Source organism: Perognathus longimembris, chromosome 20 (assembly GCF_023159225.1).
Source record: "Perognathus longimembris pacificus isolate PPM17 chromosome 20, ASM2315922v1, whole genome shotgun sequence".
Classification (NCBI taxonomy): domain Eukaryota; kingdom Metazoa; phylum Chordata; class Mammalia; order Rodentia; family Heteromyidae; genus Perognathus; species Perognathus longimembris.
In genome coordinates, this window is record NC_063180.1 from 20,825,972 (window position 1) to 20,853,514 (window position 27,543).

The following is a 27,543-nucleotide window of genomic DNA, read 5'->3' on the forward strand; positions in this document are numbered from 1 at the left end:
GCCACAGGACTGGAGCTGAGCCAATCAGATTCCTCCTGAAGATGCTTGTGTTACAAGAGGTTTCCTCCCTCTGGTTTTGAACTCAGCAGGTGGCCTGCTGGAATGTTTGATTATGATGTAACAAAATCATACTTAACATTTTTAGATTTATCTGTGCCAGGCACTGTCCTAAATGCATACAACTTAAGACACTGAATCAGTAAAAATTGGGGCTGGGAATATGGCCTAGTGGCAAGAGTGCTTGCCTCGTAAACATGAGGCTCTGGTTTCAATTCCCCAGCACCATATATGCAGAAAATGGCCAGAAGTGGCGCTGTGGCTCAAGTGGTAGAGTGCTAGCCTTGAGCAAAAAGAAGCCATGGACAGTGCTCAGGCCCTGAGTCCATGGCCCAGGACTAGCCCCCCCACACCAAAAAAAAAAAAGAATCTGTAAAAATGAACTTCATCTGATACATGGCACAGAGAGCTTAGAAAAATTGCTGAAGGAAAGAAGACAGAACCCAGGGAATTGTTCCTGTATGCTTCCATCTATTTAAAGCAACAAGTTGGCAAACAATCACTGTGGGTCAGGTTCTGCATCTGGTTTTGTGTAACTAAGAATAGATTTTATCATTTTAAATGGTTCCAAAGAAATCAAAACATTAGTATTTCATGGCACAGGGACATGATGAGACATGTGCATTTCAGTCTCCATAAATAGTGTAAACTGGACAGAGCCCAGCTCATTTGTATTTGTAGTCTGTGGTTGTTTAAGCATATCAAAGTTGCTGGTGACACCGATGGCTCACAAAGCAAAAAGAAAAAAGAAAAAGTCACTGGCTGGCTCTTTGCATAAAGTTGGCCAACTTCTGATTTAAAATACAAAACAGCTAGGGAAAATGGGGCATACCTGTAATTCCAGCCACCTGGCGGGGGGGTGGGGGTGGGGAGCAGTGACTGGCAGAGATTGGGAGGATGGAGGTTCTAGGCCAGCTCGGGGAAAGTTGGGTCAAGTTGAACAAGTTGATTTCTGTTGTAGGCATCTAATAACTAATAAGAGTTCTTTATATCACACACACACACACACACATACACACCCCCTATATTCTCTGCACACAGCAAATATATATGAAACCTAACTCCTCAATTCAGTACACATGTCTTTATTTTGGGATGATATATATATGTATATATGTATATATATATATAAAAGAATAAACTTAAAAAAAATAACCCAAACCAAAACCCAATAACTTCCCCAAACCATAGTAACCCCTCTTCCCACCCTGATAAATAGAGACTTCTGTTCCTTCACCCTTGCATCCCCATAAGCCCCTCTGCTATAGATACACTCTGGATATATATTACTCTATGTAGCAATATCTCCCGAAAATAGAATTGCACCCTGCCACTTGATTCTACGCCGCCGCGTCCCCCCCCGCGCCCCTCCCCCCGCCGCCTCAGACCACCCTCCACTGCAGCACACTGGTGTCCTTGCCCCCCGTGGTCAGCACCATGCTGTCGTCCCACAGGAAGGCCACATTCGTCACATGGCTGCTGTGTCCGGAGTATCTGTGGCTGAGGGCCTGTTTTGGGGAAGAGGGGAGATAGGAGAAAATGGTCAGAGGGAAACAAGGCACCCCACATCTTCTTCTTCTTTTTTTGAAAATTGTCTTAAGGAAAATGCTTTGCCAAGAATGGTGGTGCATGCCTGTAATTCCAGTACACAGGCGGCACAGATAAGAGTATCATGATACCAGCCAGCCTTAGGCAAAGAAAAAGAAAAAATACCCACCAGACTCCACTTTAAAAAAAAAAAAATAGGGGCTGAGAATATGGCCTAGTGGTAGAGTGCTCGCCTAGCATGCATGAAGCCCTGGGTTCGATTCCTCAGCACCACATATATAAAAAAGCCGGAAGTGGTGCTGCGGCTCAAGTGGTAGAACGCTAGCCTTGAGCAAAAAGAAGCCAGGGACAGTGCCCAGGCCATGAGTTCAAGCCCCAGGACTGGCAAAAAACAAAACAAAACAAAAAAATTAAAGCAAATGAAATGGTAGACTGCCTACCAAGTGCCAGGCTTGAGTTCAAACCTCAGTACTACCCCCCCACACCAAAAAAAAAAAAAATCCAGAGGGTGGTGGCTCATATCTACAATCCTAGCTACTCAGGAGGCTGAGCTCTGGAGGTTTACAGATCAAGAACAGCTGGGCAGATAAGTTAACTAGACTCTCCCCAAAATAACCAGCAAAATGCCAGTTTAGAGGTATGGCACAAATGAGCAAGCAAGCTGAGCAAGTACAAGGCTCTGAGTTTAAATCCTGGCCCACATATGCATGTGCACACACACACACACACACACACACATATACACACAAAGCCAGCTGCTGGTGGCTCATGCCTATAATCCTATCCTACTACTCAGGAGGCTGAGATCTGAGGATTGTGGTTTGAAGCCAGCCTGGGCAAGGAAGTCCTCAGACTCTTACCTCCAACGACCCATCAGAAAACCAGAAGTGGAGCTGTAGCTCAAAGTGGCAAAGTGCTAGCCTTGAGTGAAAAAGCTCAAGGAAAGCACCCAGGCCCTGAGTTCAAGGCCTACAACCAAAGGGGGTGGGGGGAAAAAACAAAAAAAAGTAGTAGTTCATTGACCTTTAGGTGAAGAAAGATCCTTAAGATCAAATCTAGTGTTTGCATTGGATAAATAGAGAAACTGAGGCACTGAAAGGCCTGGGGGTGGACCAAAGCTGTTTGAATCTTGCTCCTACCCCTCTCTCTTTTTTTTCTTCTCTCTCTCTCTCTCACACACAAATGAATGCACACACACCAGGCCCTCCAGAAAAGACTCACTCGAGGCTGACAGCAGGGGTAGCTAAACAAGTTGACTTTGCCAAAGTCATCGGCGGAAACCAGCAGCTTCCCATTGTGGGAGCGGGCGACGGCGTTTATGTCTGTACCATCTGCTCCCTCGGGCCACACCCCTGTGGGAAAAAGTGGAGGAGATCAGATCCAGTCAGAGCCAGGGGAACCGCCAGGAAAAGCAAGCCCTGGCCTATGGCTTCTTGAGGAAGCAGGTCACTCTCTGTAAGACTAGAACTGCCTCACTCTCCCGGCCATTTCATCCTCTAGGTCCAAGCTTACATGTCTCTTCCTTCAGGAAGCCTTCCTCGACTCCCTTCTAGACCAGGGTAGATGTCCCCCCGTTCAGTTTCCCCAGAACGTCCCACTCTGGGTCATCACTGTCCAGGAAAGCAGGCTTGGGCAGTCACGGTCACTGCAGTGTCCCAGGGCTGCCCAGCGCAGGGTCAACATAGAGGTGCTCCAGTCATGTGGGGTGATTGTGTGGGTCAGCTGCCCTGCCCCTCAGCCACGGGGTCTCATTTCATTACAACTGGAAGGGTTCTCTGCCCTTTCCTCTTACACAGATGCTGTCCCCACACAATGAAGGAGTGAGCTCCCCACTCTGGGAAGTAACCAAGAAGACAGCGAAGCCAGGATCCAGTGGCTCACACTTGTTATCCTAGCTACTCAGGAGGCGGAGATCTGAGGATTGGGGTTTGAAGCCATACTGGGCAGGAAACTGTGAGACTCTTATCTCCAATAAACTACTCAAAAAAGCTGGAAGCATGGGGCTCAAGTGGTAGAGCGCTTGCCTTGAGCAAAAGCAGCTCAAAGACAGTGCCTAGGTTCAGAGTTCAACCCTCAGGATGGGCAAAAATAAAATAAAAGGGATGGTGAAAAGCACCAGTCTAGGATAGTTCTTGGAACCCCGTCTTCAAGTGAGATCACCCTCATTCCAGAACTTACCAAACACCCCAAACCCCAGGACACAAGTGGCAGTGGCCCACTCAACGTTTCTCACTGCATCTGCGTTGGTGATCTGTTTGCAGGTGGCTGGGTCCCCTGAAGCAGAAAATCAGGGAGGGGTTGAGGGCTTCCAGAACACTAACTGAACCCAAACATTTCCCACATGACAGACGACTGAGGCCCAAGTCAGAAAGAAATGGAAGATTCCAGAGGTCTTTCTATGTCTCTGAATGAGGGCTGGCTTCTGACTCCAGACACCCCCAAACCTGCATCCTACTCAGCCAGAAAAGGCAATTGGCTAAAAGTTGGGCCCTTCGGGGAGGAAATCAGAGCAGCAGCCCTTGAGTTCCAAATAAGGGCAGACCCTGGATACTGAGGCTGGAGACACAAAGCCCCTGAGCTCATGAAGGTCTTAAGCAAATAGCATGCAAATGAGACCATGGAAGGAATTGGCTTTGAGGCTCAGCACACTTACAGTACAGAATCTCATAGTCCCCGGAGTTGGTGACAAAGCAGCTGCCATCCTGGGCCCAGTCCAGGTGGGTGATGAAGCTGGAATGGCCCTGAGGGGGGCACAAGGAGCTGAGTTAGAGCCCGAGAGGACAGAATCTAGGAAAGGGGGCAGGATTCAATCAGGAAGGGTGCAAGCCAAAAATAACAAAGGTGGGGTGAGAACACGGTGAGGGAGAGGGGAAGGCAAGTGGAAGGATACACAGGCCTTGAGGGTGGGTGGGGGAGCTGGACTACTGTGGGTGGGGCCAGTCTTGATGGGCAAGCTGGCAAAAATGTGGGGAGAATGGATGGCAATTTAGAACGCGAAGACCAGGCTCACAGAGGACAGGTTTAGAATGCAGGGGGCGGGGCTACACCAAAGGGCGGGCCTATGGTGTAAGAGGCGGGGTTACACGAAGCGATGAACCTATAACAAGAGGGACTTAAGGGAAGGGGTGGAGCCCCAGGAAGGGGGCAGGCTTGTGGTGTGAGGGGCAGTATCACAGGAAGGGGCGGGTTCATAATGCAAGGGGCGGAGCCACACGAAGGGTCAGGCTGTGTGTAAGGGGCAGGATCCCAGGAAAGGACCGGGCCACAGGAAAGAGTGGGCTTATCACGCGAGGGGCGGAGCCACACAAAGGGGTGGGCTTACACTGGGGTGGGACCACACAAAGGGGTGGGCTTGCAGTGTGAGGGGTGGGACCACACGAAGGGGCGGGCTTATCACGCGAGGGCGGGGCCACACGAAGGGTGGGCTTGCAGTGTGAGGGGCGGGGCCACACGAAGGGGCGGGCTTGCACCGTAAGGGGCGGGGCTACACGAAGGGGCAGGCTCAGAACACAGGAAGGGATGAGTGGCGGCTCAGAGGCCTCGATGCAGTCAGGACAGGAGCAGGTTTGAGTGCCAGCTGTGTTTCCCTTGTGGTAGAAAATCAGTTAATTGTGCACCCTCTGGGCGGGGTGTCGGCGCGGGCTGGGGGCCACGGCCCACTCACCAAGCACTTGCCCAGGCGGCTGACCTTGCGGCCACCCTGGTCCACTGTGTACAGGTACACCAAGTTGTCGTGGGAGCCCACGGCCAGGTACGCCCCGTCTGGGGGAGGGGAGGGGCTATGAGGAGGCACCCAGACTCCGCCCCTTATCTACCAGACTCCGCCCCTCCATCGCCCAGGCCCCACCCCTATACTCCTGCCCCTCCCAGGCCTTGCTGCCCTTGGCTCTGTGCCTTCCTCCAGCCCCTTGGGGGTCCCAGGTCTGCACTCACCTGGGGAGAAACTGACCACTGAGATCTGCTCATTGCCATCGGTGTGGATAGCCACCAGGTCATGGGTCTCCGTGTCCAGCAGCAGCCATCTGTAAAACAAAGGCATGGTGGGGAAAGAAGTTAGCTGAGCAGGCTGAGAGGGGTAAGGAGCTAGGGGGACCCCAAGGAAGAGGGAGAGAATGTTGAGAGATCAGGGCCTGGTAAACTGTAGGTGCCTAATGAACATCTGGGTGGGTTTGACGGGAGTAGGGAAGCCCTCCCCAAATGCCAGGTTAGCTTTACCTGCCAGTCACCGTGCCCACAGCAAGCACAGAGCCACTGGGGTGGAAGCCAGCAGAGTGAGCGGGGTCCTGCAAAGGCAGCCAAGAAGCAGAGCTGAGGCCCTGTGGCAGTCTGGCCATTTCCCTGTCCCTTCCCGTCCCACAGCCTTCCAGAGGGTCTCTCCTCACTCTGCTACATACTGCTGCAAGACATCCTGGAAACCATTCCCTATTTACAGAGCATGTCGCCCTGAGCAGAAAACATCCCTTCTATCTCTGCTGCCCCACTGCTCTTCCTTCCTTCCTGTCCTGGAACTTGAACTCAGGGACTGGGCATCATCCGGAGCTTTTTCACTCAAAGCTAGCCCTCTATCACTTGAGCTGCAGCTCTACTTCCAGCCTTTCTGGTTCATTGGAAATAAGTGTCTCACAGACTTTCCTACCCAGGCTGGCTTTGAACTGGCATCCTCATATCTCAGCCTCCTAAATAGCTAGAATTACAAATGTGAGCCACTAGTGCTAAGCTATATCCTCATTTTTTATATTTTTATTCTTTTTTCTTTCTTTCTTTCTTTTGTCAGTCATGGGGCTTCAACTCAAAGCCTGGGCACTGTCTCTGAGCTCTTTTGCTCAAGGCTAGTGCTCTACCACTTTGAGCCACAGCTCCACTTCCAGTTTTCTAGTAGTTAAGAGATATGAGTCTCACACACAGGGACTTTCCAGCCTAGGCTGGCTTTGAAATGGAAACGCAATCCTCAAATCTCAACCTCTGGTGCATATATATCCTTATTTTAAAGACTTTTGATGTATAATACTCAAGGAAGATATAGAAACTGGGGGCATGGCTCTAATTGCATGGCTCAACTTACCCAGCTCATGTCTAGCAAGTACAAAGGCCCTTCAGACCCCAATAGTGTCAAAAGCAAAGGAAAAAGGATAATGTACAGGCCAGGATTGTAGCTCAGTGGTAGAGCAGGGCCCATCCATCTCCCTGTATTAAACACCCTTATGTCAAAAGGACCTTGTGCGGTTCCTACGTGATGCTTCACTGAGCTCTGAATTCTGGTATGGAATGGGGTGTCCACTCCCCCCATACCCCGTACCTCAATAGTCCTGCTCCACAGGGGCTGGTGGGACTCTGAACTCCACAGATGCACCAGCTTATCCTGCCCGCATGTCACAAACTGTGCCCGGCTTGGGTGTGTGGCCAGGCCCCACAGTTCTTCCACGTGACCCTGGTGGGAAGGAGAAATGGCAGAATGGAACCTGCAATGGCCTTTCCCCAGCCACCTCTGACGCCACAGACAAAGGTTGATTTAGTCCCAGAAACCCCCCCTGTCCGGGGTGACCCAGGCCAGATCCTTCCCCAACACGACCTCTTCCAGCATGAGGGTCAACACAAACCATATTTCCCTCCACTCTGCTTTCCCCTTCGCACAGTGAAAGGCAATGGAGGAGTTGTGGGGTAGGGGGGAAGTGAAGGGGTTGTCTTGGACCAGGGCAGGGTGAGATTCTGAGGCAAGAGCAGGTGAAGGGAAGTGGAATTTATTAGCCAAAAGCAGAAGGGGTAAGGCAGGAAACAGCAGAGGGATGGGGGGCAGGGTGATGCATGCTTATGAGTCTCGGGTATTCAGAAGGCAAGGGCAGGAGGATCTCAAGTTCAAGTCCAGCCTGGACAAGTTAGGAAGATCTGTCTCTAAAACAACGTAAAGCTGGGCACTGACAGCTCACACCTGTCCTCTTAGCTACTCAGGAGGCTGAGATCTAAGGATTATGGTCGGAAGCCAGCCCAGGCAGCAAAGCCTTGTGAGACTCTTATCTTCAATTAAACCACCAAAATACCACAAGTGGAGCTGTGGCTCAAGTGGTCGAGCACCAGTGTTGAACGTAAAAGCTAAAGGACATTGCCCAGGCCCTGAGTTCAAGCCCCAGTACTGGCCCAAAACACAAAGGAGGGCAGGATGGGAGGGGAAGGATGCAAAGACCAACTCACCTGTACAAGCAGTGAGAAGCCGGTGTGCACCGAGCCTTGCAGGATGGAGTTCCGCGTGGTCCCCACGTACAGCGTGTCCCCACGGCCCTCAGCCACCGTGCGCACCGGGCCGAAGTCCTCAGGGACCTGAGAGGCCAATGGGGAGGGCAGGGTAAAGAATGACGTATGGAGAGGGGTGAGGGTCTAAGGTTAGGAGCCCTGGTGGGGAGGGGCCCACCCAGCTCCCAGGAGCCCACTCTTCTCACCTCCACCTCGTGCAGCTTGCTGTAGTCGGAGCCCCACAGGACCACGCGCCGGTCACGGCCCCCTCCAGACACCAGTGTGCCACCCCGCAGGGCGCAGAGCCCGAACACGCCGCCCTCGTGGGCACCGGGCACCGCATGAGTGATGCGGTTTCCACCTGGGGGTTCAGGGGGGTGAGGTCGGCATGGGAACTGACCCCTGAAAGCCCCCCACAGGAATCCATTCACTCATCATTTTCTTTCTTTTTTTCTTTTTTTTTTTTTTGCCAGTCCTGGGCCTTGGACTCAGGGCCTGAGCACTGTCCATGCCTTCTTTTTGCTCAAGGCTAGCGCTCTACCTCTTGAGCCACAGCGCCACTTCTGGCCGTTTTCTATATATGTGGTGCTGGGGAATCAAACCCAGGGCTTCATGTATATAAGGCAAGCTCTCTTGCCACTAGGCCATATTCCCAGCCCCCTCACTCATCTTTTAAAATTTATTTTTGGTGACTGTTCTGGGGCTTGAACTCAGGGCCTGGGTACTTACTGTCCCTTTGCTGTTGTGTTCGAGGCTGGTGCTCTACCACTTGAGCCAAAGCTCCACTTTTGGAGTTTGGGTGGTTAGCTAGAGAACAGAGTCTCACTGACTTTCCTGCCTGAGCTAGCTTTGAACTTTGCTTCTCAGATCTCAGCCTCCTGAGTACTCGGGATTACAGACATGAGCCATTGGCACCTAGCTTGTTCACTGACCCATCAGCCATCTGCTCTGCCCAGACCCAAGACCTTATCATCCATTGCTGACTTCAGCAATCCCTACTGACATCTGCACACCCACCCTTTGACTCATCCACCCATCCACTTATCCAAGCCACTCACCTGTCCACTGCACTGTTTCTCTATCTACCCATCCATTCACCCATCCATCTATCACCTGATCTATCAACCCGTCTGTCCAACCACCCTTCCCTCCATCTGTCAACCTGTCATATACCCACTAATGTCCTCATCATCAAGCTACTCGTTCACCATTTATCCATTCATCACCCACCCCTCCATTACCCACTCATCTATCTATCCATCCACCATCACCCATTCATTCACCATTTATCCATCACCCATCTAACATCCACTCATCCATCTACCCATCATCTTTCCACCCAGCATCCACTCCTCCATCCATCTACCATCCATCTCATCCACTCACTCCTCCATCCATCTACTCACCCATCAACCTATCCATCCATATAATCCTCCATCTATCTATTCATCCATCCATCCATCCATCCATTCATCTACCTACCCATCTACTTATCCATCCATCCACCCCACCCATCAATCTACCCATCTATCTATTCCTCCATCTATCTGTTCTATCCATACATCCACACACTCACTCATCAACCCATTCATCCACCCATCTATTTATCCATCCATCCATCTATCCATCTTCAACTCATCCATCCTTCTATCATCTATCCATCCATGCATCCACTCATTCTACCCACCCACTTATCCATCCATCTGTCCAGCTACCATCCATCCATCTAGTCTCTGTCTCCACATCCATCTATTGGCCCTTCTGCCCATCAACATATGCATCCATCTACTGCTGACTCACCCAGCCATTCTCATGTTGGACTCGATCCCTAATTTGATTTGCAGAGGAAAAGGCTGGAAACAAATAAAAGTTCGTGGAGGTAGGGTGTGGGGAACTAAGCTGAGCCTCTATGGAGGAGCTGGAGTAGGAGGGCAGGGATGGACCACTGACCACTGACCACTGCACACGACAGGGTAAAAGAAGGCAAAGTGGAGGGGCTGGGAATATGGCCTAGTGGCAAGAGTGCTTGCCTCTTATAAATGAAGCCCTGGGTTCAATTCCCCAGCACCACATATAAAGAAAACGGCCAGAAGTGGCGCTGTGGCTCAAGTGGCAGAGGGCTAGCCCTGAGCAAAAAGAAGCCAGGGACAGTGCTCAGTCTCTAAATTCAAGGCCCAGGACTAGCAAAAAAACAAAACAACAACAACAAAAAAAACAACAACAAAGAATTAGGGATTGTTCTTAGGAATCTTATCAATTAACAGTGAATAACAAATAAAAATCATTTTAATAATAAAAAAAAGGCAAAGCGGAGATGATGGCATCTGGAGGATGTCCCTGGGGACAAAGCAGCTAAGTGACACTGACCTTTGCCCCAGATGTAGAGATTTCCCCCAGAGTCTCCAGTGACCACGTCGCCACCCTCCAGAAAGGTCACACACAGCACGTACTTGGGTTTCTCGTGTTTCTAAGGTAGAAAGAGAGGGGAAGCCATCAATCAGTGTGCCACTAAGGCAGGACCATGATGCTTTTGGTGAGAGGGTCGCCTCGCCCCCCTGCCTTCCACTGGAGGTTCTGAGCCACCATGGGGCCCCCATCTCTCTTCTCCTTCCTGTGCCTCATCTTCCCCCCTCCCTCCGTGCTGTGTCCTTTATCCCACTGAGTCCTCACACTTGAGGGGGGCAGGTGATGAAACTGCGTTGTGAGGGCATCTGTGGCCCAGCTGGCCTCTGGGGCCATCTGGGCTGTCCCAGGTCAGCGTAGTGTCCCCTGCTCGCTCTCTCGGGGTCTGACGATGCCCCCCTCCCCCACCGCCAGCACTCACCTCGAAGAGGCCCTGCCGCTTGCTCAGGCTGCCCCCTTCCAGGCTCCAGAAGTAGACGTGGGACTTCCCACAGGTGATGAGCAGCGTGGGGTCGGTGGGGTGGAAGGTGGCCACCAGCACGGCCTCGGTGGAGCACTGTGCGTGGAAGGGGACACTGGGCATGAGCACCTGAGAGCTGTCGCCATTCCCACGCCCGCCACCCACAGGATGATGCTGGGGGGGGGAGGGGGGGTTACGACCAGGCACTGCACATCCTACTTTCCCATACCTTTCCTTTTTGGGGAAACTGAGGCAGGGGCGGGGAGAAGATCATCCCTGTCGTCTCTAGCAGCCTGGCAGCTGGGACTCTGGGAACCCTCACCCTGAGCTACACACCCTGCGAGTGCTGCACACCCATTATTAGTTAACATGAGCACCCTAGGCTCATTGCACAAGAAGTGAGGCTCAGAGAGGCAAGTTAATGACCCCCGGCTCTCTGTCATTCTTCCTTTCCTAACCAGGAGGCCCTGACCTAGATCCTTCCAGGCCTCACTTATAAAGTAAGGCTACTGCCCACGGAGATGATAGTCCTCATTGTACAGGTGAGCTCCAGGAGAAGGTAAGTCATTTCTCCAAAGTCACACAGGAACAAAGGCAGGACACAAAGTCAACCCGATGACAAAATGCCCACATGTGGCCCAGAGGTGGGGGAAGGGTGGCCACCCCACCTTGCCATCCACCACCTTGGTCTCCTTGGCCCAGTCCCACACAGACAGCACGTGATCGTTGGATTCGTCCACTGCACACAGCAGGTTGCCCCCATTCTACACAGGAAGCGAGAGAGGAGGAGGTCAGCGCCCCCCACCCTCCCTTTCCCACACACCACGCCCATAGCCAGGCCTCCATGGGCCACTGGCCCTTTGCAAGGTGCAGTTAAGTGAGATGATGGATGGGTCGGGTTGTGGGAAGGACATACCGACTTGGAGAAACCCACACAGCACACGGCACGGTCAAACACCCCCAGGCCCAGCACGTGTAAGGTGGAGAGGGAAACTGAGTCCCAGATGCGCACATGGGGTGGCAGCGGCTGCAGGAAAGAGAGGCCTTGTTACCTGGGCTGGTGCTGCCTCCCCAAGTCCTACCCTCTTTTCTGCCTCATCCTCTCGCCACCATTACCTTCCCTTCCTTCGTGGTGCCCGCCACCTGCCCTGTGGCTATGGTGACCATATCCGGGTGGACTGCCAGGCTGAGGAGAGAAAGGACAGATGGACAGGCTCTGTGAGAGGGGATCGGAGGGACCCCATCTTAAGGGGGCTGGGGTCACAACGCTGGCTACTATGCAGGCCACAAACTGGTCAATGGAGGAATTTTGTCAATACACACTGATTGGCTGCTCAGAACACAGCAGGGGAGCTTGGACCTGAGTCTCTAAAGCAAAGGCCTGCTGGGCTCAGGGCCTGCTTGAGTGGGGAAACCCAGATTTGAAGGGGTCCAACTCACAAGGTGGCTGGCATGTCCTCTCAGATTTATTTTATTATTTGTTAGTCCTAGGGCTTGAATTTTGGGCCTAAGCACTGTCCCTGAGTTTCTTTTTGCTCAGGGTTAGAACTCTACCACTTATGCCACAGCTCCACTTCTGGCTTTTTCTGCATATGTGGTAATGAGGAGTTGAACCCAGGTTCATGCATGTTAGGCATGCACTCTACCTCTAGGCCACATTCCCAGCCCTCAGGCTTTTAACTGCAACTTTTAACTTTTAACTGCAATCCTCAGATCTCAACCCTGTTATTAGCTAGAATTTCAGGCACGGCTACAGCGTTATTGTTTTCTTTTGGTTGGTTGGTTGTTGGACAGGGGCATGCTAAGTAACCCACTACTCTGTAGGTTTTTAAATTGTGACTTTTCTACCTCCACCTCCCAAATTCTGGGATTACAAGCTGGTTGCTAGTGGCTCAAGCCTGTAATCCTAGCTAGTCAGGAGACTGAGATATGAGGATTGCGGTTCAAAGTCATCCCATGCAGAAAAGTTCGTAAGACTCTTATCTCCAACGAACCACCCAAAAGCCAGAAGTGGAGCTGTAGCTCAAGTAGTAGAGCGCCAGCCTTGAGTGAAAAAGCCAAGTGAGAGCAAGTGGCTCCGAGTTCAAGTCCCAATACTGGCACAAAATAAAACAAAAAGCAAAAAATGGTGGGATTATGGGCATGCACCTCCATGCCTGGCTTTGAATGAGAAACTCCAAGCATGAAGTTATCAGCATTTGAAATACTGACAGTCAATCCACATTTTTCTGGTAGATTCTGCAGGAGGCGGCTGTTGGCTTTGGGGACAAGGAGCCTTGAGGAGGGACAGGGTGGGACAGGCCCTGCCCTCCCTCCCTCACCATTTGATGTCATCGTTGTGTCCCAGGTAGTGGCGCTGCCTCTGTTCCTCCACGCTGTACAGCACGGCCACCGAGGCCACGAAGTACACCACCTCCCCCGTGGGCAGCAGGTAGAGGTTGGCACGGCAGTCACGGCCTCTGTAGCCGTAACTGGAGATGCCCGGGTCAGTTAAGGAGCCTGTATCCCACTGTGGCTGACACCACTCAACAAAGCCATTGGCTAGGGGCTGGGGATATGGCCTAGTGGCAAGAGTGCTTGCCTCATATACATGAAGCCTTGGGTTCAATTCCCCAGCACCACATATACAGAAAGTGGCCAGAAGTGGCGCTGTGGCTCAAGTGGCAGAGTGCTAGCCTTGAGCAAAAAGAAGCCAGGGACAGTGCTCAGGCCCTGAGTCCAAGGCCCAGGACTGGCAAAAACAAACAAACAAACACCAAAGCCATGAGCCACCAGCTCAGCCTTCTCTACTCTTTAGCCCCTCAGGGAGCAAACCACCCTCTCCCCACAAAGCAAATCCATGTCTTTTGTTTTTTGGTGGTAGGGTTTGAACTTGGGGCCTGGGCACTGTCCCTGAGCTCTTTCTCTTTCTTTTTCTTTTTGCCAGTCCTGAGCCTTGAACTCAGGGCCTGAGCACTGTCCCTGGCTTCTTTTTGCTCAAGGCTAGCACTCTACCACTTGAGCTACAGCCCCACTTCTGGTTTTCTGGTCGCTGATTGGAGAGAAGAGTCTCATGGACTTTCCTGGCCTGGGCTGGCTTTGAACTGTGATCCTCAGATCTCAGCCTGAGTAGCTAGGATTACAGGCTTGAGCCACCAGTGCCCAGTTTCAAATCCATGTCGTGTGCGTGTGCGTGTGTGTGTGTGTGTGTGTGTTTGAGAGAGAGAGAGAGAGAGGGAGGGAGGGAGAGGGAGAGGGAAGGAGAAGGAGGAGAAGAAGAGGGAGAGGGAGAGAAGGAAGGAGGGAGGGAGGGAGGGAAAGAGGGAGGGAGAGAGAGAAAGAGTGTGTGTGTCCTGGAGCTTCATTTCAGGGCCTGGGCACTGTTCTTCAGCTTTTTTGTTTAAGGCTAGTGTTCCACCACTTGAGTTATGCCTTCACTACCAGCTTTTTGCTGCTTAATTTGAGATTAGAGTCTCACAGACTTTCCTGCTCATGCTGGCTTTAAACTGTGATCCTCGGAGCTCAGCCTCCTAAGTCGCAGGATGACAGGGATGAGACACTGGAGCCCAGCTTAAGTGCCTGTGTTAACCCACACACACATTAGCTTCCCATCCTCACCCAGGACCTTTGCACTTGCTGTTCTCATTCCCTGAATCTCTACACCTGTGTCTGGTCTCTGTCCATTCTACTAAAAACTACTGCATCCCGCGGTAGCAGTAGAGAAGGGCGAGCTTTCTGGAACAACTCTCTGCGGCCTCAGCCAACTCTCTCAGCTGCTGAACAAGCCGTGCCAGACAATAAAGCCCAATTCCCATGGAACCTTCCAGCTCTCTACACAAAGCTCTTGGCTCCCATAAGGCCAGGGCATTTTGCCAGCCTTACCGACTCAGACAGAGAAGAAGCCAAAACCAGAGAGAGGAAGGCAGCCTCTGCTGGTCTTTCTTACAGCTTAGAACACAACAAACTTTGGGGCCACAGAACCCCTACACCTGCTGCACCCTCCATCTGAACCCCCCCAACATACACACTGGGGACTCAACTCAGAGCCTTGTTACCACTTGAGCCACACTTCCTCTGTTTTTTCGCTTTGTAAAATTTGTTCAGATGTTCATTCATCAGAATAACCCTCTCCATTTGCCTGATCCTTTTGCCTTTTTTAGTTTGTTTTTCAGATACCTTCTAAGTAGCTAGGATTACAGGCATGCACTACTATGCCCAGTTAAAATATTCTCCTTTCAGTTCTTTCTAGTTGTGCAGGGTTCCGTTCTTCACCTCATATATTCCTTCTGGAACAACAACAATCTGTTACTCTCTCTAATCACCCCAGGTGATGGTGTTCCATTAATCTGTGCTTTCTGGGGTCTCAGCTGCCTCCCCCCTCATTGGAAGTTGAGCTCCATGAACACTGACCACATCAAGAAAAAAAAAAAAACAATACTCCACAAACATTCTTTATGCTAATAAATCATAACAGGTCATCTCAACTACCATGCTTTCCTCTGCTCTCCCCTGAGCCAGTCTTCCTGCCCAAGGCCCGGGAAGCCCCAGGTTCAGCCCCAGCCTCTTCCCCCTGCTGCTGAGGGGGCAGAACATGGAGTCAGGGATGGAAACAAAGGATACACCCAGTCCAGCTTGAGGCGGCAGGAAGGCAGCTCCGAGCGTGTGTCCAGGCTGTAGGTAGGCGCCAGCTCCTCGGGGATCAGCATAGGCACGGGACGGCCCCTTAGAAACATTTTCACCGAGCCCTCCTCTGCCAAGACACCCCCAGAGGTCAAGGCCGGGACAGCACCCAGCCCTGTTCCTATTGGACACACCCCAGTCTTTTTTCTTTTTTGGGGGGTATCCCAATTTGGCCTGGACCACAATCTTCCTATTAACCCTTCCCACATACCTAGGATGACAGGCTTGCCCAACTTTATTTATTTATTTATTTATTTATTTATTTTGTCCTGGGCCTTGAACTCAGGGCCTGAGCACTGTCCCTGGCTTCTTTTTGCTCAAGGCAAGCACTCTGCCACTTGAGCCTCAGCGCCTCTTCTGGCTGTTTTCTATATATGTGGTGCTGGGGAATCGAACCCAGGGCTTCACGTATACCAGGCGAGCACTTTACCACTAGGCCATATTCCCAGCCCCCAAATTTTTATTTATTTATTATTTTTACTTTATTTAATCTTATTGTCAAGATGATGTACAAAGGGGTTATGGTTATATACATAAGGTAGAGTACATTTCTTGTCAAACTTGTTACCCCTTCCTTCATTTTTCTCCCACTTTCCCTCCCACAAAATCCTCCCTCTATTTTGTTTATTTATTTATTTAGTAGGTTGTGGGGCTGGAACTTGGCACCTGGGCGCTGTCCCTGAGCTCTTTTTGCTCAAGGCTAGCTAGCACTCTACCACTTTGAGCCACACTGCCACTTTCAGTTTTCTGGGGGTTCATTGGAGATAAGAGTCTTACAGACTTTTCTGCCTGGGCTGGCTCAGAACTGTGAGCCTCAGATCTCAGCCTCCTGAGTAGCTAGGAATAAAGGCATGGGCCACCAGCACCTGCTCAGCTTCACTGTTTTTAAAACAAGTGGAGAGCTGGGAATGTGACTTAGCCGTAGAGTGCTTGCCTAATATGCATGAAGCCCTGGGTTTGAATTCCTTAGTATCACAAGGACAGAAAAAGTTGGAAGTGGTGCTGTGGTTCAAGTGGCAAAGCGCTAGCCTTGGGCAAAAGCTCAGGGACAGTGCCCAGGCCCTGAGTTCAAGCCCCGGGACTGGCAAATAAAAATATAAAACACAGGGAAGCATAAAGGCCAGAAAGGCAAAAAGCCATGCAGTTCTCCATGGGGTCAGAGTCCCCACCCCCAAGCCTTCAATCCAAGCCCCCTCTAACCTCACTCACCCATGCTGAAGATAACTTCCTTCGTTTTACTGCCAGGAAATAATGCAGAAATTTAAAAAAGAAAAAGAAAACGCTTTAGCAGGCAGGTCAGAAAGGGGCCGGCAGCACCCTCCCACCCCGGGGCTCCTCGCAGGTCGGTCGCAGGACGGAGGCCGAGCCAGGGGCGGAGCGCTGCCTCTCTGCAGGCCGTGTGCTTTGCTCGGTTGATCTTGCAGAGCCTAAGACACAGGCCCAGAGAGGCAGCGATCGCCAGAGATCACACAGCACGAGGTGGCCGGAAGGAGATCCTGGAAGAGGGGAGTCCCCAGCCCCCCTGACCTGCGCGGTGGCCCCCTCCCGCTCGCCGACCAGCCCTCCCAGCGTCCCCCTCTTTCCAAGTTTGCCGGGCGGAGGGGCGTGTCCCTGAAAGTTCCCTTCCCAGGGAGAGGGGCAGAGAGGTGAGGCTCTCGGACCTGGGTCGCCACAGGGACCGAGGGGGCCTGGGATCCGGGACCCCAGGACAGCGGGGAGCGGGGTGGGGGGGTCGGCCGGAGGGTCTCACCCAGCTCCAAAGCTACTCATGGCGGCGGCCGGCCGAGCTTCGGGCCCGGGGGTGGAGCCGGAGACCAGGCTCCGCCGCTTCCGGCCCAGGGAGGTGCCCGCGCCGCCGCCGCGCCCAGCCCTGCCCTCCGCGCTGACCCCCGGGAGACACCGGGCCCCGAGGCCCCGGCCGGCGGTGCAGCCCCGACACCCCGCGTCCCGGGCCGGCGGCGCGGCCCCGGCTCCCGGCGTGGTCGTGCCTAACACGCGCGGTGCTGGCTTTTGTCATGGCACTGAAATGACTTCCATCCCCGTGGTGCCTTAGCACGGTCCCCCAACCCAGGAAAGACCACGCCCACCTCCAACAGACCACGCCCACCTAATGATCATGCCCCGCCTATAGTCTCGGCCACGCCCGCCGCTCTTGACTACACCCGCCCTGTCCCGGGGTGACTAAGTCAGTGGCTAATGGCTTCCTCTCCCCACCTCTCCCCGTTGTCCCCTTTTGCCCCCCGTCATTCTGCTCTCCTCTGTCCTGCTGGCCCTGCTGACCACTTTCTGGTGGCCCAGTCCCCGTGCTGCGTTCCGGTCCCCGGTCACCACGTTGGCCCCGCCTCTTAGGAGATCCGGCCACGCTCACCTGTGACCACGCCCACCTCTCAAAACACCACCCACTGAGTCCGCTAGTTGGCTAGCTAGCTCGGTGCAGGTCCCCTCCCTGGTCTCATAAACTTTGACTGCACCCCTGAGATCAGATTTCGGCCGAGGACACACCTCCAATTTCCAACCACACCCCTGTCATTGGTACTTCCATCCCCAGCAGAAACTCTTGAGGTGTTGTTCCCTGACTCCACCCTGACACCAAATGGGGCCTCTCTTTTACCTTAATAGTCCTGCCCCAGAGCCCGGCTCCTCCTCGACTTCCTCTGGCTCACCGGGTAGGCCCACACCCTCCTAGACCCGCCTTCTGAGGTGGCGGGTCCCGCTCCCTGTGGCCGCGCCCCCAATGCTGGCCCCGCCCCCAGGCCTCCCATCTTTTCTGGCTCAGCCACCTCCAGCTTTGCGTCCGAATTCTGAACTAGCACCCACTACTACCGGTTACGCCCTTGTGCCTGGGGTCCTGACTCTGCAGCCCCCGCCCCCCAGGACCCCACCCTCGACCTACCCTTCCTTTTTGGCGCTGCAGTTGCTGCTGGAGGAGGTGGTGCGGCTGCGGGGGTCCTCGCGCCGCACCGAGGCCAGGCGCTCCGGGGACAAGTAGCGACGGCCACTGCGGGGGGGAGAAAAGGTTACACTGTGCTGGGCACGCACACAGCCTGGGTCCCTCTCCCCGCACCCCAGAAGGAATCAGAGAAACTCAGGACGAAGGTTCCCCCCCCCCCCCACACACACACCCAGAGCCTCACCTGCGCCCTGAGGTCGCCTCCTTCTTGGGGGAAGATGGAGAGGTGGCATAGCCACCCATGCGTCGTGGGGGTCCCGCGCCATTGAGGGGCGTCCTGGTGGGCAGGCCTTTCAAGAGCTGACAAACTTAAAGAGAGATGGGGACCAAAGTTGGTGAGTTCCAGGTCCCAGCTCCCCTCCCCGCCCCCGGGGACTGTGCCCCTCCTCCCTCCCTCGCCAGCGCAATCGAGATACCCGAGGCAGTGGTGCCCAGACGCGGGGGTGCTCGGCCTTTCGGGGTGCCCCTGGCTCGCAGCGCCGCCCCCTGCTCCTCGCATGCCCGCAGGCGACGCAGCGCGTCCGCCAGCGCCGCCTTCAGGACGGCCAGCTCGTCCTCCTGCAGCTGCAGCCGCTGCTCCAGCGCCGACACGCGGTCGTCCACCTCCATGCCGCTGGTGCCCGACAGATTGTCATCTGCGAGGGGCGGGCGGGGAGGGCGGGCTGTGGGGTCCACGCAGCAGCTCCAGCGCCCCAGGAGCCCCTCCCTCTCTCCCAGGCCCACGCGCGGGGTGGGCGGGGTGGGGGCCCGCCGGGCTCCCCGCGGCTCCTACACCCGGGGTCTGGGATGCCGTGGAGATGGTCTAGGTACGGGGTAGGGTGGGGTGGGGAATCCCCAGGGCTCTCTGGTCCCCACCATACACAGGGCTCCCCCAGGCCGTGCGACCTGAGGGAGAGCGGAATGGGAAGTCCCTACCTCCCTCGAAGATGCTGCTAATCCAGCAGCCTCACTCGGGTTTTAACTGAGATGCTAAAATGTCCCTGAGTGACGTCAACAGTTTAAGGATGACATCAACCCTCTAGAAGAGATTTCCATCCCTAACATTCTCGGACGGACGGACATCAATATGCTGTGACGGGCACGAACACCCCCCTCTTTGGATTTCTAAGACTTCTCCAAGTTCCTCCCTCCCCCCACCCCCACTCTGTTCAATTAAGGGGTGGGGGGTCGCCCCTCGAGCGGGTCACAAGGACGGGACTTTGGCGACCCCTGGCGGCAGACTTGGGGAGGTGCAGGCAGCGCATAGTGGACTCAGGAGACCCAGGCAAGGGAGAAGCAAGTGCTTCTCCTAGCTCTCCACTGTCTCCCTTCATTTTTTTCCCTTTGTACCTCACCCCCCTCCCCTCATTTGGCTCTTTGCCTCCTCTCTCACCCATGGATACAGCTTAAATGACTCCCCCGTTCCCCCCTTTACCCCACCCATTTCCCCAAAGTGAGAGAGGCCAGAGCGCGCATACCCAGACTCATTGCTCGCCACAGCCCAGGAGGCCCTGGCTCGATGCCTGGTGCAGGTGAAGATGATAGCTTACACAGGGACGGGGCGTGGAGGTCGCACCTGCTATCCCACGTCCCTAGTCTGCCCCGCCTGCCTGCCTGCTGGGCTCCGCAGTGCAGCCTCCTGTTCCTCCCCTCCTGTCCCTCCCTCCCACTAGGGCCCAATCGCCTGCCAAGGCTCACCACCCTGCCCCCACCCAGGACTTCGCAGGTCCGGCCAGGATCTGCAGAGGAAGGTGGGGGCCTCCTCCAGGTCATGGGAGAGAGGACTGTCAGGACTTGAAACCCACCACAGGAGGAACTCTCATGTTTTGCTAAGGAGAGAGGTTGAAATGGTAGGCAGAAACATCAGAAAGGTCATTCAAGTACAGCTTGGGAGTTGGGTAGGGGGGACAAGGGGACCTCATTAGTGCTATATGCTGATTGTTTTCCTACCTACCAATAATAGTACTGTATATATATATATATTTTAAAGTACCTGTTATTTGCAAGCTGAAGTGTGCCCATGCAAAACACCTAGCAATTTTCCCAGCTCATGGTAGTTGCTCAATAAATCTAGAAGGTAATTAACTATTATTTTATGGTATTCAATTCTCCCCCAACTATAGTACTTGTAGCAGTCTACCCATTTTAGGGGAGGAGGAAGAGGAGGAGGAAGAGGAGGAGGAGGAGGAGGAGAAGGAGGAGGAGGAGGAGGAGGAACAGATTAGGAACCAAGAAGGTCCCTTATACTCAGACGCATAGCCTTTCAGTGGTTGAGTCCCTTCCTGGTCCGGGCTCAGAGACTATGTCATCTTGTCTTGTAGAGGGACAGAGCAGGACAAAATAGTCATTATGTGTCCTCTACCACCTCCAGGGGGCCCTGGCTGAAGGGTGTGTACCCACAGGAGGGACCTCCACACTGGAAGGTGGCACCCCCCCACCCAGGGCCTCTGAGTGAAGTATCAGGTAATTTCACCTTGATACTTCACCCCTACCCTGAGAAACCAGGTTCGTTTTGGGGAGGCTCTGGCCTGCCCATTGCACCCCCATGGTTGAAGCCCTCTGCTTCCCACTGACCATTTTCTTTGGCCGGGATCTTCTGCCCAGAGATCCACCATCCCATCCCCCTATTCTCTCTTCTCCCCTCTCCTGTCTGTCCAATCCCCCTCATCCAGGCCTAACACCTACAATGACCCTTCTGATAGGATACCCCATTTGCCTACAGAGAAAGGAGGGGGCTAATGGGTGAGGAAGCAGGGCTGAGGATTTGGGGGAAGTACAGTGGAGGAAGAGTGCCGTGGCACCCTATCCATCCTACATCCTGCCCTCAGCTCAACACCAAATCCCACCCTGCTCCCCCCTGTAATCTGTCCCTCTGCTAAGGAGAAAAGCAGAGGGTTCCAGAGGCTTGAGGCGGGAAGGAAAGGGTAGAGTTCCAAGCTCAGTGGACCCCTGAGGCTTTCCCTCTTCCCAACCACAGGTTCTTTAGGGTTTTTCCCCCTTCCCTCTGTTTAGCCTCCTAGGGAGAAGAAGATCCAAGTTGGGGGAGGGGGCAGAATTTTTGGCTTTTGGGGATCAGGGACCTTGCTCTGAGGTCAGGATGCTCTCAACCAGGGAGAGGGAGGGGGAGATTTACAGTAAGGGAGGATATGGGAGGACTTGCAAAAAGGATGATGAGGAGGAGATGGGTCCCAACCCTGGGCCGGATCAAAGGTGGGAATTGAGGAGGTGGGGGGAGGGTCGTCTCACCATTGCAGTATTGAAGCAGCGAAGATGTGTCATAGAGGCCGCAGAAGGCTGGGCCGCGCTCCGCCATCGCCCCACCACAGCCACCACCGGCCCCTCCAGCTCCAGCCCGGGCCCGGTCCCCCCCCCAGGCCCTGCCTCCCGTTGCCATAGCAACGTCCTTCGTACCAGCATCCCCAGCTCGGCCCACCCAGCATCAGACGGCAGGCGCCGAGCCTGGCACCGAGGTCATCCCCCCCAGGATGCCCCAGAGAGAAAGAGAGGAGGGGGTCGGGACACCCTCTCCCCCCCCAACCCCCAACATAATCTTCAGTCCAAGGATTGGCTGTGCTCGGGTCCCCCTAGGTAGTGTCTGGTTCCACCCCTAACTAGTGTATTCTCACTAGCCCCGCCCCTCTCTCGCCCGTTTGGAGCCAATGAGAGCCTGTCGCTCAGGAGCTCCCACCAATAGGAACGCAGGCGGATTGGAAGGGGCCGGGCCTTCTCTGCTTTTCAGCTAGCAGACGCCGACCCCCCTCACACCAGCTCTGGGAGGAAGAGGAGATGGGCGGGGAGGAAGACCTTCCTTTATCTCCCCTCCCTCCATACCACCTTCTTGATCTTTTACTGATATTTCCAGAAGCCCTCTCAAAACAACCAGGGTCCCCAAATGAGAACCCCAACAATCGCCCAGGTACCCACTAGGCTCCGCCCTGCAACTCATTCTCCCGGGGTCCTTGTTTATCAGCGCTTAGCCCCACCCCCAGGGCTCTTAGCCCCACCCCCAGGATCTTGGGGGCTCTAAAGTTCTTTTTTTCCCCTTTGCCCCAAACCATCAGCACCCTCCCACCCCCACCCCAAGCAGATTCATTATAATACCTCACCCAGGGCCCTGGATCAGCTCTGCCCGCCCAAATCTCAGCCCTTCCCCACCCTTCCCTTCCAGCTTTTCCGGCAGCCACTGGTCCTGAGCTCCGTCTCCTGTCTCCCGTAACCATCTTATCCAGGCCGGGTTTTGAGACACGCCTAGTTGTGAAGCTGGGGAATCAGCTGGCCGTGTCAGTCGGAGCTGGCTCGGAAGTTGGGGGACAGGAAGGGAGGGTAGAAAACCTGACGATGGATTTCAAGAATATAGGACCGCCTTCTTCAAGTCTTCCTAGAAGGTTAACACTTCACCTTGACCCAGACCATGATTTGCAGGCAAGAGACCCAAGAGCCAAAGGAGGTTTGCCTCTGGCCACACTAGCACAAAGGGGAAACTTTGGGACCAGACTGAAGTGGGCTTCAGTCCTGACCCTCACCAATTTTTGACTGTGGGACTCTGAGAAAATGGAAGATTGTAACCGTCCCTAGGCTTTTTTTTTTTTCTGGGAACCTATTAATCTCCAAGCTCTGTTCTCGGTGCTGAAGACTTTTTTTTTTTTTTTTTTTGTCCTCTTGAACTTGAACTCAGCATGGGCGCTGTCTCTGAGCTCTTTTGCTCAAGTGCTGTACCACTTTGGGCCACAGCACTACTTCTGGTTTTTGAGTGGTTAATTGGAGATAAGAATCTCATGGACTTTCCTGCCCAGGCTGGCTTCCAACAGCCATCTTCAGATCTCAGCATCTCAGCTAGGATTACAGGCATGAGCCACTGTCACCAGGCTCCTGGAGACTCTTATCTCCAATCAATCACTAAAAGCCAAAAGTGGAGCTGTGACTCAAGTGGTAGAGCTCCAACTTTAAGTGAAAAAGCTCAGGGACAGAGCCCAGGCCATGAGTTCAAGCCCCAAGACCGGCACAAAACACAAACAATAAACTGGGTGCCAGTAGCTCACACCTATAATCCTAGCTACTCAGGAGGCTGACAACTGGGGACCCAGGTTCAAAGCCAGCCTGGGCAGGGATGTCTGTGAAACTCTTATTTTCAATGAACCACCGGCACACTGAAAGTGGTGCTGTGGCTCAAAGTGGTAGAGCACTAGCCTTGGGCAAAAACAGTTCAGGGACAGAACTCAGGCCCTGAGTTCAAGTCCTATGACCGGTAAAACAAAACAACAACAAATTAGAATAGGAGCAGGCTTTGCCAAGAGCTGTTGCAGCTGGGTGGCCAGAGGACCTTGGGAAGGGGGAAAGGGGCCAGGGGAGGGGTACTCCGATCCTGATCCTGGGGTAGGGGAGGGGAACACAGCCAGGGATTAAATGATAGAAGGCCAGAATGACGGGCTGATAGAGAGACAGGCTGTGGGGAGTGGGGGTAGGTGGAAGGAAGTGATGTGTATAGGTGAGTCACAGCTTCTTATCCTTAACATGTTCCCAGCCCCACTGCGCAGGGACTGGACACTGTCAGGTCCCTGTGAGCCAACGGCCCTGGGGTCAGAGACCTAGCTTGTCCTCTGCCAAGTCCTCTGGATGCCCACTGCCCTGGGGAGACAGCAGTGCTGATGAGCTCATGCATGTCAAGTGTTCAGTAATGGTGGCTTTGGGTACAGTTAATGGAGCTCTTTTCATGACAAGTGCTTTCACAGGGAGATGTGAAAGTTCTGGAAATGGAAGGGGGCGCTGTGCTGGAGAGGGTGGGAGAAGAGAGATCACAGGTTCTTTGTTTTTTGTTTCTCTCTCTCTCTCTCTCTCTCTCTCTCTCTCTCTCTCTCTCTCTCTCTTTCTCTCTCACTTGCCTAGTGGTTTTTGTTTTGTGCCAGTCCTGGGATTTGAATTCAGAACCTGGGTGCTGTCCCTGCCTTCTTTTGCTCAAGGCTAGTGCCCTACCATTTTGAGCCACAGCGTCACTTCCAGTGTTCTGGTGTTTCATTGAAGATAAGAGTCTACCAGAGTGCCACTTTGGGATTTCTTTCTATGTAGTTTATTGGAAATAAGAGTCTCACAGCCTTTCCTGCCCAGGATGGCTTTGAACTGTGCTCCTCAGATCTCAGCCTCCTGAGTTGTTGGGATTACAGATGTGAGCCACTGGTGCCTGGCTTGTTTGGTTGTTTTGAAGTGCCAGACTTTGAAGTCAGGCCCCATTTTACCACGTGAACCCTATTTTACCACATGAACCCCATTTTAGAATCGAACCCTGAGCCAGTCAGATTTGTACCTGTGTCCTAATCTTGCTTGCTTGAACACCTGATTGTTGTAACCTTGTTCTTTGCCTTCATAAGCCCTGTGTAATCACAGCTCGGGGCTCCCTCCTAACCTCTGCTGTGTCGGTGGGTAGGACGAGGCCCAAGTTGCAGCTCGCTTGAATAAAGCCTTGCCTTGCTTTTGCATTTCGGAATGTCTGAGTCTCGGTGGTCTTCTTGGTGGTGGTCTTGCGACTTGGCACAACAGTTTGTTTCTGTTTCTGTGTGTGTGTGTGTGTGTGTGTGTGTGTGTTTGTGTGTTTGTGTGAATGCCAATATTAAGGCTTGAACTCAGAGTCTGTACACTGTCCCTTAGCTTTTTCACTCAAGGCTGGTGCTCTACCACTTGAACCATACTTCTATTAGCTTTTTGCTGGTTAATTGGAGATAGGAGTCATGGACTAGGATGACTTAGTGGTAGAATGCTTGCTTAGAATGCATGAAGTCCTGGATTTGGTTCCTCAGTACCACACACAGAGAAAAAGCTGAAGTGGCAATGTGGCTCAAGAAGAAGAAGAAGGGCTGGGAATATGGCCTAGTGGCAAGAGTGCTTGCCTCCTACACATGAAGCTCTCGGTTCGATTCCCCAGCACCACATATATGGAAAACGGCCAGAAGGGGCGCTGTGCTCAGGTGGCAGAGTGCTAGCCATGAGCGGGAAGAAGCCAGGGATGGTGCTTGGGCCCTGAGTCCAAGGCCCAGGACTGGCCAAAAAAAAAAAGAAGAAGAAGAAGAAGAAGAAGAAGAAGAAGAAGAAGAAGAAGAAGAAGCAGCAGCAGCAGCAGCAGCTCAGGGGCAGTGTGCAGGCCCTGAGTCCAGTCCCTGGGACAGGCAAAAAAAAAAATTGTGGACTTTCCTGCCTGGGTTGGATTTAAACCTGGATCCTCAGAGCTCAGCCTCTTGAGTAGGTAGGATTAGAGGCATGAGCCCCTGGGCCCCAGCCCTGCCTAGAGCTGATATGGTGACTCAGAGTCCCAGCCCTCCCCTCCCTCACAAGGACCCACAGTCCAATGTAGGGAAGAACTGTCTGCTGAGTGCATAAATAAAATAACTTGGAAACGGCTTTGAAAAGACTGGATAAATGTTACAGGAGGCAATTCAAGTGGAGAAAATTACTAGGGCTGGTCACAATAGCTCCCACCTGTAATCCCAGCTACTCAGCAAGTACAGATTCAGAGAGTCATAAGTTCAAGACCAGCCTGAGCTATCCTGGACAAGAAAGTTCACGATGCTCTTATCTCCAAGTAACTACCAAAAAAGCTGGAAGTGGACTATGGTTCCAGTGGTACAGCACCAGCCTTAAGCAAAAAACAAAAGCTCAGGGACAGCACCCAGGTCCTGAGTTCAAACCCCAGGACTGGCTCCCATATATATATTCCCTTTGTTTGGGGGGTTACTGGGGATAGAACTCAGGGTCTCTATCTTCCTAGGAACCCTGAGCACTCTCCCAGCAATAGCCTGAAGGCTTTTATTCTAGAAAAAGGATTGCTTCCTAATTCTCTACCATCAGGGGACAGGCAGGGTCCCCTCTGGGTTTGCCAGAAATTTGGAGGTTGAAGCTGACAGTAGAACCCAGCAGAGAGAGACCCTGGGTTCTTCTATGGCTCCTTCCTCCCTCCCCCCACATCCTGGCCTCCGTGTCCCTAGAGCCCCCACCCCAGGCAGCCTGAGATGTGTCAACATGGCTCTGCTGCCTTCTGGTCAGGACAATGTTTGCCCTGAGGATGGGGGGAGTTGCTATGGAGACAAGCACACCCCCACCCCCCCAGGCCTAGAAGACACTAGGGGGAGTTCTGTGTCTCTGCCTCAACTCTGTGCCTTTGAGAGTTGACTCCTCTCCCAAGTCCCTGGGCACCAAGTCCTGTTTCTGTTTCTCTGTCTCCGTCTCATAGCCATTTCATCATGTCTGCCTCACTTTTCTTCTGGAACATAAGGTGTCCTGTCTCCCTTCACTTTCTTTATCTCGCACACTCTCTCCAGATCCCCAGTTCTGAATGTCTGAATTTCTACCTTTCCAGGTCACTCTCCTCTCTCTCTGTCCTCTCTCTGTCTCTTTCTCCCTCTGTTTCATGTTCTTTCTCATTTCAATCACCATATATTTTTCTTTAGTTTTTATGTTTATACTAAGGTTTGAACTCAGGACCTCAATCTCTTAGCTTTTTCACTCAAGGCTGGCACTCTACCACTTGAGCCACAGAGCCTCTTTCGGCTTTTTCTGTTTATGTGGTGCTGAGGAATCAAACCCAGGGCTTCATGCCTGTTAGACAAGCCCTCTACCATTAAGCCACATTCCCAGCCCCCAACCACCATTTTTTTGTTTGTCTGTCCCTCCGGGCTTCTGTCTCTAGCATTGGTCCCATTCTAGCTCTGTGTCTTCACATTCTGTGGGACAGGGGATGGAGATGGAGATCTCCATTTCTCTGCCCCTCTCTGGTCCTCCGTGCTGGGGGATCTGCCTCTGTTGAGTGGGGCACCTGTGGCTCACAGCCTGTCATCCTTGGTGCTCAGGAGGATGAGATCTGAGGATCCCAGTTCGAAGCCAGCTGGGGCAGAAAAGTCTGTGAGACTCTCTCTGTTAGGACCTCTGTCTCTTCATGTCTGTGTCTCTGCCTTTGAGAACACATCTCTCTTCAGTCCTGAGTCCAACAGGGCCATCTCTGCCTCCGTCCCCACAGGAAATCCTCTCTTCCCATCTCTCTCTGCCTCATTTCTCCTGCACCATCTGCCAGCACCCCAGGTCCCCGCCTGCTCCCCACTGGTTTTGCTTGGCCAAGCAACCTCATGGGGGCCAGGGAGACAGGGAGGGGGAGATATAGGCTTTCCAGATTCTTCCCCATCATCTCATTCTTTGCAGGGGCATTGTCTTGTCAGTGCTTGGGGCTGGGAGAGGTAAGAGTCAAAAACCAGAAAAACAATGGAAAGAGAGACAGACAGAGGTC

General features: G+C 53.3%; 1 protein-coding gene across 1 annotated transcript; it reads right to left on the reverse strand.

Moving 5' to 3' along the window:
• Nucleotides 1-1,133: 1,133 nt before the first annotated feature.
• On the reverse strand, nt 1,134-17,216 carry Eml2 (EMAP like 2). The gene is made up of 19 exons (XM_048329513.1): nt 17,103-17,216; nt 16,562-16,590; nt 15,293-15,422; nt 13,015-13,164; nt 11,810-11,879; nt 11,610-11,720; nt 11,362-11,457; nt 10,655-10,789; nt 10,198-10,297; nt 8,037-8,191; nt 7,792-7,917; nt 6,902-7,033; nt 5,821-5,888; nt 5,539-5,627; nt 5,270-5,367; nt 4,259-4,346; nt 3,784-3,879; nt 2,827-2,957; nt 1,134-1,565 (listed from the first exon to the last, which is right to left on the reverse strand). The coding sequence occupies exons 1-19, from the start codon at nt 17,120-17,122 to the stop codon at nt 1,440-1,442; spliced, it is 1,950 nt and encodes a 649-aa protein (XP_048185470.1). The 5' UTR covers nt 17,123-17,216; the 3' UTR covers nt 1,134-1,439.
• Between the last annotated feature and the right edge of the window lie 10,327 nt (nt 17,217-27,543).

Excerpts from the sequence above, each read along its gene's own strand:
- Eml2 (XM_048329513.1), bottom strand. The coding sequence starts at position 17,122 with ATGAGTAGCTTTGGAGCTGG. Across the intron at positions 11,458-11,609 it reads GTGTGGGTTTCTCCAAGTCG|AATGGGGGCAACCTGCTGTG; the intron begins GTATGTCCTTCC and ends CTTCCTGTGTAG. Across the intron at positions 10,298-10,654 it reads AGCGGCAGGGCCTCTTCGAG|AAACACGAGAAACCCAAGTA; the intron begins GTGAGTGCTGGC and ends TTTCTACCTTAG.